Source organism: Dendrobates tinctorius, unplaced genomic scaffold (genome assembly GCF_039654945.1).
Source record: "Dendrobates tinctorius isolate UK_male_01 unplaced genomic scaffold, ASM3965494v1 ptg000179l, whole genome shotgun sequence".
Taxonomy (NCBI): domain Eukaryota; kingdom Metazoa; phylum Chordata; class Amphibia; order Anura; family Dendrobatidae; genus Dendrobates; species Dendrobates tinctorius.
Window position 1 is genome coordinate 1,454,261 of NW_027361846.1, and position 15,407 is coordinate 1,469,667.

General features: G+C 49.7%; 1 protein-coding gene across 4 annotated transcripts in view; it reads right to left on the reverse strand.

Annotated features, from left to right (window-relative positions):
* Positions 1-15,407, reverse strand: part of SLC4A2 (solute carrier family 4 member 2) — a 395,791-nt gene that overhangs the window by 118,891 nt on the left and 261,493 nt on the right. The window contains exon 1 of one of the 4 annotated variants that reach the window (XM_073551716.1): positions 10,087-10,354. The exons of the other annotated variants lie outside the window; for them this stretch is intronic. Coding sequence (XP_073407817.1) covers positions 10,087-10,107 — 21 coding nt within the window. The 5' untranslated portion in view covers positions 10,108-10,354. Of the gene's footprint in view, positions 1-10,086; positions 10,355-15,407 lie in introns of those variants that run through there. 4 annotated transcript variants of the gene reach the window in all.

The following is a 15,407-nucleotide window of genomic DNA, read 5'->3' on the forward strand; positions in this document are numbered from 1 at the left end:
CTTCTGGTAGTCAGAGGGATGACTGAAACAGAGAGGGACCCTCTGGGATCTGCTCTGGGTCCATGTGAAGAATGGACCTTAACGTCACTTCTGGCTGACACGAGCCAGGAGTTCAAGTATGCTCTTCACTCCGATGCTAGCCTGGAGACCCTGAGAAACCTCGCCGAGAAGCCCACCTCCATGATTGATAAGGAGGAGGTTTTCTGTGCATAAGGGAGGTTGTACCGTGAGACGGTTCCTGGGAAATCCCAACAGGAGTGGTTGAGGGAAAAACAGCTGGTCGTACCCTACCAATTTAGGGGTGAGTTGTCACGGATTGCCAACGAGATTCCACTCGCTGGACACTTGGGGATCAGCAAAACAAAGGCCCAGCTGTCTCAACAATTCTAGTGGCCCAAAATGGGGACAGATGTAACCAACTACTGCAGCTCCTGTATCACATGTCAAAGAGTGGGGAAGTCAGGGCCTGTTCCCAAGGCTCCCCTGATCTCTTTGCCAGTGATACAGGAGCCTTTCCAGAGGATTGCAGTGGACATTGTGGGACCACTGGCCATCCCCAGCAGCAATGGAAAACGCTACATCCTTACTGTGGTAGACTATGCTACCCGGTATCCGGAGGCAGTGGCTCTATCCTCAACTAGGGCAGATAAGGTGGCAGATGCCGTGTTGGCCATCTTTTCCCGATTAGGATTTCCCAGGGAGATGCTTACCGACCAGGGGACTCAATTTATGTCTCGGCTAATGGAGGCTCTCTGTAAGAAAATGCAGGTGAAGCGTCTGGTAACGAGTGCGCATCACCCTCAAACCATTGGTTTGTGTGAGCGCTTCAACGGTACCCTCAAACAGATGCTAAAAATGCTGGTTGAGACCCAGGGACGCATCAGGGAGCGGTACCTCCCACACCTGCTATTCGCTTACAGAGAGGTTCTGCAGGGCTTGACGGGGTTCTCCCCCTTCGAGCTCCTGTACGGTAGGCGAGTCCAGGGACCCCTTGGGTTGGTAAGGGAAACCTTCATAAATGTCCATCGTGGAGTACATCATGCGCTTCCGTGACAAGATGCAGACCTTGACGCAGTTGCTGCATGACAACATGGCGCAGGCCCAGGCTGACCAGAAGCACTGGTACGACCAGAACGCCCGGGAGCAGACCCACCAGGTGGGTCAGGAGGTGTGGGTGCTAGTCCCAGTACCAAAGGATAAATTTCAGGCGGCTTGGGAAGGCCCATACGTTGTACACCAACATCTCCACCCAGTCACCTACATGGTCAGTCTTGACGACGCTCAGGGTAGGAGCAAAGCCTTCCGCGTCAATATGATGAAGGCTCATCAAGAACCTGGAGCCTGAGTCCTACCGGTCTGCAACCTGCTGGACCAAGCTAAGGCCGGTGGGTCCATAGAGGACATGGAGGTAAGAGCCTTGCTATCCGCACACCAGCGGTCGCAGTTGCGAGCCACGCTGGAATACTTCCAATGTTTTCCACTGCCCGATAGCCAGTACGTGACAAGGCAGCCTTTCCAGCAACTACTTATCCTAGGTGCAGTTCCCTGACTGACCTGAGGATCGGTGGGGGGGGGGGGGGTCAGAGAACTGCAAGTTCCTAATGGAACAGAAAGTGGAAACTAAAGTTGTGGGGTTTCCTTGACAAATTGGTTATATTTTTATATCTCTGACAAGCACCGAGACAACACAACACAACACAGGGCACAGAGGCAACACAACACCACACAGGGCACAGAGTGAACACAGCACCACACGGGGCACAGACAACACAACACCACACAGGGCACAGAGACAACGCAGCACCACACGGGGCACAGAGACAACACAGCACCATACCGGACACAGAGACAACACAACACCACACAGGGCACAGGGACAACACAACACCACACAGGACACAGAGACGACACAGCACCACACAGGACAAAGAGACAACACAGCACCACACAGGACACAGAGACGACACAGCACCACACAGGACACAGAGACGACACAACACCACACAGGGCACAGGGACAACACAACACCACACAGGACACAGAGACGACACAGCACCACACAGGACAAAGAGACAACACAGCACCACACAGGACACAGAGACGACACAGCACCACACAGGACACAGAGACGACACAACACCACACAGGACACAGAGACGACACAACAACACACAGGACACAGAGACAACACAGCACCACACAGGACAAAGAGACGATACAACACCATACAGGACACAGAGACAACACAGCACCACACAGGACACAGAGACAACACAACACCACACAGGACAAAGAGACAACACAACGCCACACAGGGCACAGAGACAACACAACGCCACACAGAGACAACACAACACCACACAGGACAAAGAGACAACACAACGCCACACAGGGCACAGAGACAACACAACACCACACAGGACACAGAGAGGACACAGCACCACATGGGGTACAGGGACAACACAACACCACAGAGGGACAACACAACACCACACAGGACACAGAGACAACACCACGCCACACAGGACCCAGAGACGACACAACACCATACAGGACAAAGAGACAACACAGCACCATACAGGACACAGAGACAACACAACACCACACAGGGCACAGGGACAACACAGCACCACACAGGACACAGAGACGACACAACACCACACAGGACAAAGAGACAACACAGCACCACACAGGACATAGAGACGACACAGCACCACACAGGACCCAGAGACGACACAACACCACACGGGGTACAGGGACAACATAACACGGGACACAGAGATGACACAACACCACACGGGACACAGAGACGACACAACACCACAGCACCACACGGAGGACACGGACAACACAACACCACACAGGACACAGAGACAACACAACGCCACACAGGGCACAGAGACGATACAGCACCACACAGGACTCAGAGACAACACAACACCACACAGGACACAGAGACAACACAACACCACACAGGACACAGAGACAACACAACACCATACAGGACACAGAGACGACACAACACCACACGGGGTAGAGGGACAACACAACACCACACAAGACCCAGAGACGACACAACACCACACGGGGTACAGGGACAACACAACACCACACAGAACACAGAGACGACACAACACCACACGGGACACAGACAACACAGCACCACACAGGACACAGAGACAACACAACACCACACAGGACACAGAGAGAACACAACACCACACAGGACACAGAGACGACACAACACCACACAGGACCCAGAGACGACACAACACCACACGGGGTACAGGGACAACATAACACCACACAGGACAGAGAGACAACACAACACCACACAGGACACAGAGACGATACAACACCACACAGGACACAGAGACAACACAACGCCACATAGGGCACAGAGACGATACAGCACCACACAGGACACAGAGACAACACAACACCACAGAGGGACAACACAACACCACAAAGGGACAACACAACACCACACAGGGACAACACAACACCACACAGGACACAGGGACGATACAACACCACACAGGACACAGAGACAACACAACGCCACATAGGGCACAGAGACGATACAGCACCACACAGGACACAGAGACAACACAACACCACAGAGGGACAACACAACACCACAAAGGGACAACACAACACCACACAGGGACAACACAACACCACACAGGACACAGGGACAACACAACACCACACAGGCCACAGAGACAACACAACACCACATGGGGCACAGAGACAACACAGCACCACACGGGACACAGAGACAACACAACACCACACAGGACACAGAGACGATACAACACCACACAGGACACAGAGACAACACAACACCACACAGGGCACAGAGACAACACAACACCACACGGGACACAGAGAGAACACAGCACCACACAGGACACAGAGACAACACAGCACCACACGGGGTACAGGGACAACACAACACCACACAGGACAGAGAGACAACACAACACCACACAGGACACAGAGAGAACACAACACCACACAGGACACAGAGAGAACACAACACCACACAGGACACAGAGACGACACAACACCACACAGGGTACAGTGACAACACAACACCACACAGGGCACAGAGACAACACAACACCACACAGGACACAGAGAGAACACAACACCACACAGGACACAGAGACAACACAGCACAACACAGGGTACAGGGACAACACAACAGGACAGAGAGACAACACAACACCACACAGGACACAGAGACGATACAACACCACACAGGACACAGAGACAACACAACACCACACAGGACACAGAGACGATACAACCCCACACGGGACAGAGAGAGAACACAACACCACACAGGACACAGAGACAACACAACGCCACACGGCACAGAGACAACACAGCACCATACGGGCACAGGGACGACACAACACCACACAGGGACAACACAGGACAAAGAGACAACACAACACCACACAGGGACAACACAACACCACACAGGGACAACACAACACCACAAAGGACACAGGGACAACACAACACCACACAGGCCACAGAGACGATACAGCACCACACAGGACACAGAGACAACACAGCACCACATGGGACACAGAGACAACACAGCACCACACAGGACACAGAGACAACACAGCACCACACGGGACACAGAGACAACACAACACCACACATGACACAGAGAGAACACAGCATCACACGGGACACAGAGACAACATAACACCACATATGACACAGAGAGAACACAACACCACACAGGACACAGAGAGGCCACAGCACCACACGGGGTACGGGGACAACACAACACCACACAGGACAGAGAGACAATTCAACGCCACACAGGGCACAAAGACGATACAGCACCACACAGGACACAGAGACAACACAACACCACACAGGACACAGAGACGACACAACACCACACGGGACACAGAGACAACACAGAACCAAACGGGGTACAGGGACAACACAACACCACACAGGACACAGAGACAACACAACACCACACAGGACACAGAGAGAACACAACACCACACAGGACACAGAGAGAACACAACACCACACAGGACACAGAGACGACACAACACCACACAGGGTACAGTGACAACACAACACCACACAGGACACAGAGAGAACACAACACCACACAGGACACAGAGACGACACAACACCACACAGGGCACAGAGACAACACAGCACCACACAGGACACAGAGAGAACTCAACACCACACAGGACACAGAGACAACACAGCACCACACAGGACACAGAGAGAACACAACACCACACAGGACACAGAGACGACACAACACCACACAGGGTACAGTGACAACACAACACCACACAGGACACAGAGAGAACACAACACCACACAGGACACAGAGACGACACAACACCACACAGGGTACAGTGACAACACAACACCACACAGGACACAGAGAGAACTCAACACCACACAGGACACAGAGACAACACAGCACAACACAGGGTACAGGGACAACACAACACCACACAGGACAGAGAGACAATACAACACCACACAGGACACAGAGACAACACAACACCACACAGGACACAGAGAGAACACAACACCACACAGGACACAGAGACGACACAACACCACACAGGGTACAGTGACAACACAACACCACACAGGACACAGAGAGAACACAACACCACACAGGACACAGAGACGACACAACACCACACAGGGTACAGTGACAACACAACACCACACAGGACACAGAGAGAACTCAACACCACACAGGACACAGAGACAACACAGCACAACACAGGGTACAGGGACAACACAACACCACACAGGACAGAGAGACAATACAACACCACACAGGCACAGAGACAACACAATGCCACATAGGGCACAGAGACAATACAGCACCACACAGGACACAGAGAAAACACAGCACCACAGAGGGACAACACAACACCACAAAGGGACAACACAACACCACACAGGACACAGGGACAACACAACACCACACAGGCCACAGAGACGATACAGCACCACACAGGACACAGAGACAACACAGCACCAAACGGGACACAGAGACAACACAGCACCACACGGGACACAGAGACAACACAACACCACATGGGGCACAGAGACAACACAGCACCACATGGGACACAGAGACAACACAACACCACACAGGACACAGAGATAACACAACACCACACAGGACACAGAGATGATACAACAACACACAGGACACAGAGACAACACAACGCCACACAGGGCACAGAGACAACACAGCACCACACGGGACACAGAGACAACACAACACCACACAGGACACAGAGACAACACAACACCACAGAGGGACAACACAACACCACAAAGGGACAACACAACACCACACAGTGACAACACCACACCACACAGGGCACAGAGACAACACAACACCACACAGGACACAGAGAGAACACAACACCACACAGGACACAGAGACAACACAGCACAACACAGGGTACAGGGACAACACAACAGGACAGAGAGACAACACAACACCACACAGGACACAGAGACGATACAACACCACACAGGACACAGAGACAACACAACACCAAACAGGACACAGAGACGATACAACCCCACACGGGACACAGAGAGAACACAACACCACACAGGACACAGAGACAACACAACGCCACACGGCACAGAGACAACACAGCACCATATGGGCACAGGGACGACACAACACCACACAGGGACAACACAGGACAAAGAGACAACACAACACCACAGAGGGACAACACAACACCACACAGGGACAACACAACACCACACAGGGACAACACAACACCACACAGGACACAGGGACAACACAACACCACACAGGCCACAGAGAGGATACAGCACCACACAGGACACAGAGACAACACAGCACCACATGGGACACAGAGACAACACAGCACCACACAGTACACAGAGACAACACAGCACCACACGGGACACAGAGACAACACAACACCACACATGACACAGAGAGAACACAGCATCACACGGGACACAGAGACAACACAACACCACTCATGACACAGAGAGAACACAACACCACACAGGACACAGAGAGGCCACAGCACCACACGGGGTACAGGGACAACACAACACCACACAGGGCACAGAGACAACACCACACAGGACACAGAGACAACACAGCACCACAAGGGGTACAGGGACAACACAACACCACACAGGACAGAGAGACAATTCAACGCCACACAGGGCACAAAGACGATACAGCACCACACAGGACAGAGAGACAATTCAACGCCACACAGGGCACAAAGACGATACAGCACCACACAGGACACAGAGACAACACAACACCACACAGGACACAGAGACGACACAACACCACACGGGACACAGAGACAACACAGAACCAAACGGGGTACAGGGACAACACAACACCACACAGGACACAGAGACAACACAACACCACACAGGACACAGAGAGAACACAACACCACACAGGACACAGAGAGAACACAACACCACACAGGACACAGAGACGACACAACACCACACAGGGTACAGTGACAACACAACACCACACAGGGCACAGAGACAACACAACACCACACAGGACACAGAGAGAACTCAACACCACACAGGACACAGAGACAACACAGCACAACACAGGGTACAGGGACAACACAACACCACATGGGGCACAGAGACAACACAACACGGGACACAGAGACAACACAACACCACACAGGACACAGAGATAACACAACACCACACAGGACACAGAGACGATACAACACCACACAGGACACAGAGACAACACAACGCCACACAGGGCACAGAGACAACACAGCACCATACGGGCACAGGGACGACACAACAACACACAGGACACAGAGACAACACAACACCACAGAGGGACAACACAACACCACACAGGGACAACACAACACCACACAGGCCACAGAGACGATACAGCACCACACAGGACACAGAGACAACACAGCACCACACGGGACACAGAGACAACACAGCACCACATGGGGCACAGAGACAACACAGCACCACACTGGACACAGAGACAACACAATACCACACAGGGCACAGGGACAACACAACACCACACAGGGTACAGGGACGACACAACACCACAAAGGACACAGAGACGACACAACAACACACGGGACACAGAGACGACACAACACCACACAGGACACAGAGATGACACAACACCACACAGGACACAGAGACGACACAACACCACACAGGACACAGAGACAACACAGCACCACACAGGGCGTAGAGACGATACAGCACCACACAGGACACAGAGACGACACAAAACCACACAGGACACAGAGACAACACAACACGGGGTACAGGGACAACACAACACCACACAGAGACAACACAGCACCACACAGGACACAGAGACGACACAACACCACACAGGACACAGAGACAACACACGCCATGCAGGGCACAGAGACGATACAGCACCACACAGGACACAGAGACAACACAGCACCACACAGGACCCAGAGACGACACAGCACCACACAGGACACAGAGACAACACAGCACCACATAGGACACAGAGACAACACAACACCACACAGGACACAGAGACAACACAACACCACACAGGACACAGAGACAACACAACACCACACAGGACACAGAGACAACACAACACCACACAGGACACAGAGACAACACAGCACCACACAGGACACAGAGACGACACAACACCACACAGGACACAGAGACAACACAACACCACACAGGACACAGAGACAACACAACACCACACAGGACACAGAGACAACACAGCACCACACAGGACACAGAGACGACACAACACCACACAGGACACAGAGACAACACAACACCACACAGGACACAGAGACAACACAGCACCACACAGGACACAGAGACAACACAGCACCACATAGGACACAGAGACAACACAACACCACACAGGACACAGAGACAACACAACACCACACAGGACACAGAGACAACACAACACCACACAGGACACAGAGACAACACAACACCACACAGGACACAGAGACAACACAGCACCACACAGGACACAGAGACGACACAACACCACACAGGACACAGAGACAACACAACACCACACAGGACACAGAGACAACACAACACCACACAGGACACAGAGACAACACAGCACCACACAGGACACAGAGACGACACAACACCACACAGGACACAGAGACAACACAACACCACACAGGACACAGAGACAACACAGCACCACACAGGACACAGAGACAACACAACACCACACAGGACACAGAGACAACACAACACCACACAGGACACAGAGACAACACAGCACCACACAGGACACAGAGACAACACAACACCACACAGGACACAGAGACAACACAACACCACACAGGACACAGAGACAACACAACACCACACAGGACACAGAGACAACACAGCACCACACAGGACACAGAGACAACACAGCACCACATAGGACACAGAGACAACACAACACCACACAGGACACAGAGACAACACAACACCACACAGGACACAGAGACAACACAACACCACACAGGACACAGAGACAACACAACACCACACAGGACACAGAGACAACACAGCACCACACAGGACACAGAGACGACACAACACCACACAGGACACAGAGACAACACAGCACCACACAGGACACAGAGACAACACAACACCACACAGGACACAGAGACAACACAACACCACACAGGGCACAGAGACGATACAGCATGGCTTCACACATCCGGGCATTAAGGACAGAGCACATTCAGGCCACAGGTGTCCTGACCTGACGGTAACACCTCGTACACACAGATGACGCTGTGGAGCTCAGGTCAGGAGTCCCACGGGCGCGCCGTTCTCTGTGTGGCGCAGCGGACAACCGCTCAAAAAGAATATGCAGGCTGGTTGTCAGCAGTAAGAGATGATCTGGAGACGTAGTGTAATGTGTGGGAGTGGAGAGTGTGACTTCAGGGTGACACTAAGAGGACACTCTGATTTAACCCTTGCAAGGGTGAAGCTTCTCACCTGACTCAGAAGGAAATCCATTGTGGGTGACTTTGAGGAGCGGGCGCTCCGGATACATGGCACACGTCTGTAGTCGGTCACATATCACCACACGGAGCACTTAACCCCTGTCTACCTTGGAATATGGCCCTTGCAGCCTTCTCTACCTTCTGCCTGAAATAAACACTCAGGAAGAGAGACCCCGAATATCCCGAGTAACCGGCTCCCACCCAGAGACTGCAGCGTGTGCACAGGAGCGGCCACCGTTACTGATTAACCCGGGAGCAAACAGCAGCAATCAGCGAGACAGGAAGCCATAAAGAGAGCGGCACCGGCCCGACATCTACATGTCCAATACCGGGGACACATGAAATATCACACGTGTAATACAGACCCCCCCCATGTAATATCACACGTGTAATACAGACCCCCATGTAATATCACACGTGTAATACAGACCCCCCATGTAATATCACACGTGTAGTACAGACCCCCCCATGTAATATCACACGTGTAATACAGACCCTCCATGTAATATCACACAAGTAATACAGACCCCCCATGTAATATCACACATGTAATACAGACATTTCCTTCATGTAGCATTACATGTGTAATACAGAACCCCCTGAGTAATATCACACATGTAAGGCCGGTTTCACATTAGCGCATTTTCAGCGCGCGCACGGCCGGGGGTAGCTCCGCCCCCGATCCGGCTCTCTGCCCGGCGTGCCCGCCCCTTCCTTGTAGCGCCGCCTCCTAGCGGACAGCGGCGCCTGCGATCGGCGCACCCTATCTTTAGCATAGGGTGCGCCGATCGTGCGCAGGCCGTGCGCTAGTTGCGCTTTGACCTGCGCTGCGCACTTTTGACGGTGCGCCGTGCGCGCCAAAATCAAACTTTTCGGATTTTGGCGCGCACGGCGCACCGTCAAAAGTGCGCAGGTCAAAGCGCAACTAGCGCACGGCCTGCGCACGATCGGCGCACCCTATGCTAAAGATAGGGTGCGCCGATCGCAGGCGCCGCTGTCCGCTAGGAGGCGGCGCTACAAGGAAGGGGCGGGCACGCCGGGCAGAGAGCCGGATCGGGGGCGGAGCTACCCCCGGCCGTGCGCGCGCTGAAAATGCGCTAATGTGAAACCGGCCTAATACAGACAGTCCCCCCCATGAAATATCACACACGTAATATAGACACTCACATAGTGTAATATGACAGGTGTAATACATACATTCCCCCGTGTAATTTTACACATGTAATACACACATTCCCCCATGTAATATCACATGTGTAATAGACACCCCCCTGTGTAATATCACATGTGTAATACAGACCCCCACGTAATATAACATGCGTAATACAGACACCCCCCCGTGTAATATCACATGTGTAATACAGACCCCCATGTAATATCACACGCGTAATACAGACACTTCCCCAATATAATATCACGCATGTAATACAGAGACTCCCCATGAGTAATAGACACCCCACTGTGTAATATCACATGTGTAACACAAACACTCCTCATGTGTAAAATCACACGTATAATACAGACACTCCCCGGTGTAATATCACACATTTAATACAGACACTCCCTCCGTGTAACATTACAAGCGTTAAACAGATATTCCCCTGTGTAATATCACACATGTACAGTCATGGCCAAAAGTATTGACACCTCTGCAATTCTGTCAGATAATACTCAGTTTCTTCCTGAAAATGATTGCAAACACAAATTCTTTGTTATTATCTTCATTTAATTTGTCTTAAATGAAAAAACACAAAAAGAATTGTCCTAAAGCCAAATTGGATATAATTCCACACCAAACATAAAAAAGAGGGTGGACAAAAGTATTGGCACTGTTGTAAAAATCATGTGATGCTTCTCTAATTTGTGTAATTAACAGCACCTGTAACTTACCTGTGGCACCTAACAGGTGTTGGCAATAACTAAATCACACTTGCAGCCAGTTGACATGGATTAAAGTTGACTCAACCTCTGTCCTGTGTCCTTGTGTGTACCACATTGAGCATGGAGAAAAGAAAGAAGACCAAAGAACTGTCTGAGGACTTGAGAAACCAAATTGTGAGGAAGCATGAGCAATCTCAAGGCTACAAGTCCATCTCCAAAGACCTGAATGTTCCTGTGTCTACCGTGCGCAGTGTCATCAAGAAGTGTAAAGCCCATGGCACTGTGGCTAACCTCTCTAGATGTGGACGGAAAAGAAAAATTGACAAGAGATTTCAACGCAAGATTGTGCGGATGTTGGATAAAGAACCTCGACTAACATCCAAACAAGTTCAAGCTGCCCTGCAGTCCGAGGGTACAACAGTGTCAACCCGTACTATCCGTCGGCGTCTGAATGAAAAGGGACTGTATGGTAGGAGACCCAGGAAGACCCCACTTCTTACCCCGAGACATAAAAAAGCCAGGCTGGAGTTTGCCAAAACTTACCTGAAAAAGCCTAAAACATTTTGGAAGAATGTTCTCTGGTCAGATGAGACAAAAGTAGAGCTTTTAGGGCAAAAGCATCAACATAGAGTTTACAGGAGAAAAAAGAGGCATTCAAAGAAAAGAACACGGTCCCTACAGTCAAACATGGTGGAGGTTCCCTGATGTTTTGGGGTTGCTTTGCTGCCTCTGGCACTGGACTGCTTGACCGTGTGCATGGCATTATGAAGTCTGAAGACTACCAACAAATTTTGCAGCATAATGTAGGGCCCAGTGTGAGAAAGCTGGGTCTCCCTCAGAGGTCATGGGTCTTCCAGCAGGACAATGACCCAAAACACACTTCAAAAGGCACTAGAAAATGGTTTGAGAGAAAGCGCTGGAGACTTCTAAGGTAGCCAGCAATGAGTCCAGACCTGAATCCCATAGAACACCTGTGGAGAGATCTAAAAATGGCAGTTTGGAGAAGGCACCCTTCAAATATCAGGGACCTGGAGCAGTTAGCCAAAGAGGAATGGTCTAAAATTCCAGCAGAGCATTGTAAGAAACTCATTGATGGTTACCGGAAGCGGTTGGTCGCAGTTATTTTGGCTAAAGGTTGTGCAACCAAGTATTAGGCTGAGGGTGCCAATACTTTTGTCTGGCCCATTTTTTGAGTTTTGTGTGAAATGATCAATGTTTTGCTTTTTGCTTCATTCATTCATTGTTTTTTTTTCATTTAAGACAAATTAAATGAAGATAATAATACCAAAGAATTTGTGTTTGCAATCATTTTCAGGAAGAAACTGAATATTATCTGACAGAATTGCAGGGGTGTCAATACTTTTGGCCATGTAAATCAACAGCCGCGGAGACACCATCACATGTTTCTCAACGCAAGCAATGACTAGCCAGGTCTTTCCCCGGGAAGGAACAACCACGGGAAGGGCAGTCTCCAATGAAGGAAACCACCTATGCCAAAACATGGTATCCATCCACAGACACCTGTTTCGGGGTATTGCCCCTCATCAGTGTGGAGTAGGAAACTGGCTAGTAGGAGCAATGCCTAGTGAAAGGCTATGAACATAAGGATGGAGATCAACATCCAACACTGCGGAGACACCATCACATGTTTCTCAACGCAGTGATCTAGAGCAATGCCCCCATCCCTTATGGGAAATATGCAAAAGCATGTAAATCAACAGCCGCGGAGACACCATCACATGTTTCTCTCCGCGGCTGTTGATTTACATGCTTTTGCATATTTCCCATAAGGGATGGGGGCATTGCTCTAGATCACTGCGTTGAGAAACATGTGATGGTGTCTCCGCAGTGTTGGATGTTGATCTCCATGAGGTCACTCATCCTTATGTTCAATACTTTTGGCCATGACTGTAATAGACAGTCTCCCATGAAAAATCACAAGTGTAATACAGACCCTCCCCGTGTAATATCACAAGTGTAATACAAACATTCCCTTTATGTAGCATCACATGTGTAATACAGACTCACTCTTGTAATATCACACGTGTAATACAGACAATCACCCGGTGTAATATCACATTTGTAGTACAGACACTCCCCTCGTGTAATTTCACACATGTAATACAGACACTCCCCAATGTCATATTACATGTGTAATTAAGACACTCCCCCAAGTAATATCACAAGCATAATACAGATCCCTGTGTAATATCACATGTGTAATAGACACTCCTCCCATGTAATATAACGTGTAATACAGACACTCCCCTCGTGTAATACGGACACTGCACCATGTAATATCACACATGTTATGCTATTTTAGAACTCTGGATAACTAGAGGAGGAAGACCTGTGAAGACTCAGACTTCAAGGTTAGATTTCAGAAAGGCAGATTTCAAGGGATTCAGAAAGAAAATTGGAGGGATCCAATGGCTGGATATCCTTAAAGACAAAAATGTCCAGGAAGGATGGGAAATCTTGAAAAATTAGATTCTCAAAGCACAATCGTTAACAATTCCCAAACGAGGGCAGAATAGGAAGCATCTAAGGAAGCCAGGATGGATGAACACAGAACTTAAACATTTATTTCTTCCTTTTTAGCACTTGTTTATCAAATGGAAAGAGGGAGGCATATCTAAAGAAGAATATAATGCAGTCTGCAGAACCTGCAGGGCACAAATCAGATTACTAAAGCTGACAATAAATTAAGGCTTGCAAGAGACGTCAAAAGCAATAAAAAATGATTTTTGGGATATGTTAAAAGTAAAAGAAAAGTCTCTCAGAAAGAAAATGCAACATCACCTGATCTTCACTGTCCTTTTTTAAGGAATAGAAGAATCCAGGCTATCTATAAACAGAAAGATAGTGAGGAAATACTTAGCTAACAAAAATGAATTCAAGTCTCCAGGACCAGAGGAATTACGAAAGAAGAAGCGATCCAGCTGAGTGCTCTGGCTAGACGCCCTTAATCATAATGAGAGAAAGAGATGATTCAAAAAGATATAAATAAACTGGAGCAGTGGGCAGCAACTAACAGAATGGTTTTTAACAGGGAAAAATGCAAAGTACTACATCTAAGCAATAAAAATGAAAAAAGCATATACAGAATGGAAGGAATAGGGCTAAGCAACAGCACATGTGAAAAAGACTTGGGTATACTAATAGATCACAGACTGAATATGAGTCAACAGTGTGATGCAGCAGCAAAAAAGGCAAATACAATTCTAGGATGTATTAACAGAAGCATACAGTCTAGATCACGTGAAGTCATTATTTGCCTCTACTCCTCTTTGGTCAGACCTCATCTGGAATATTGTGTCCAGTTTTGGGCACCACATTTTAAAAAGACATCAACAAACTGGAGCAAGTTCAGAAAAGAGCAACCAGAATGGTGACCGGTCTGCAAACCCTGTCTTATGAGGAAAGGTTGCA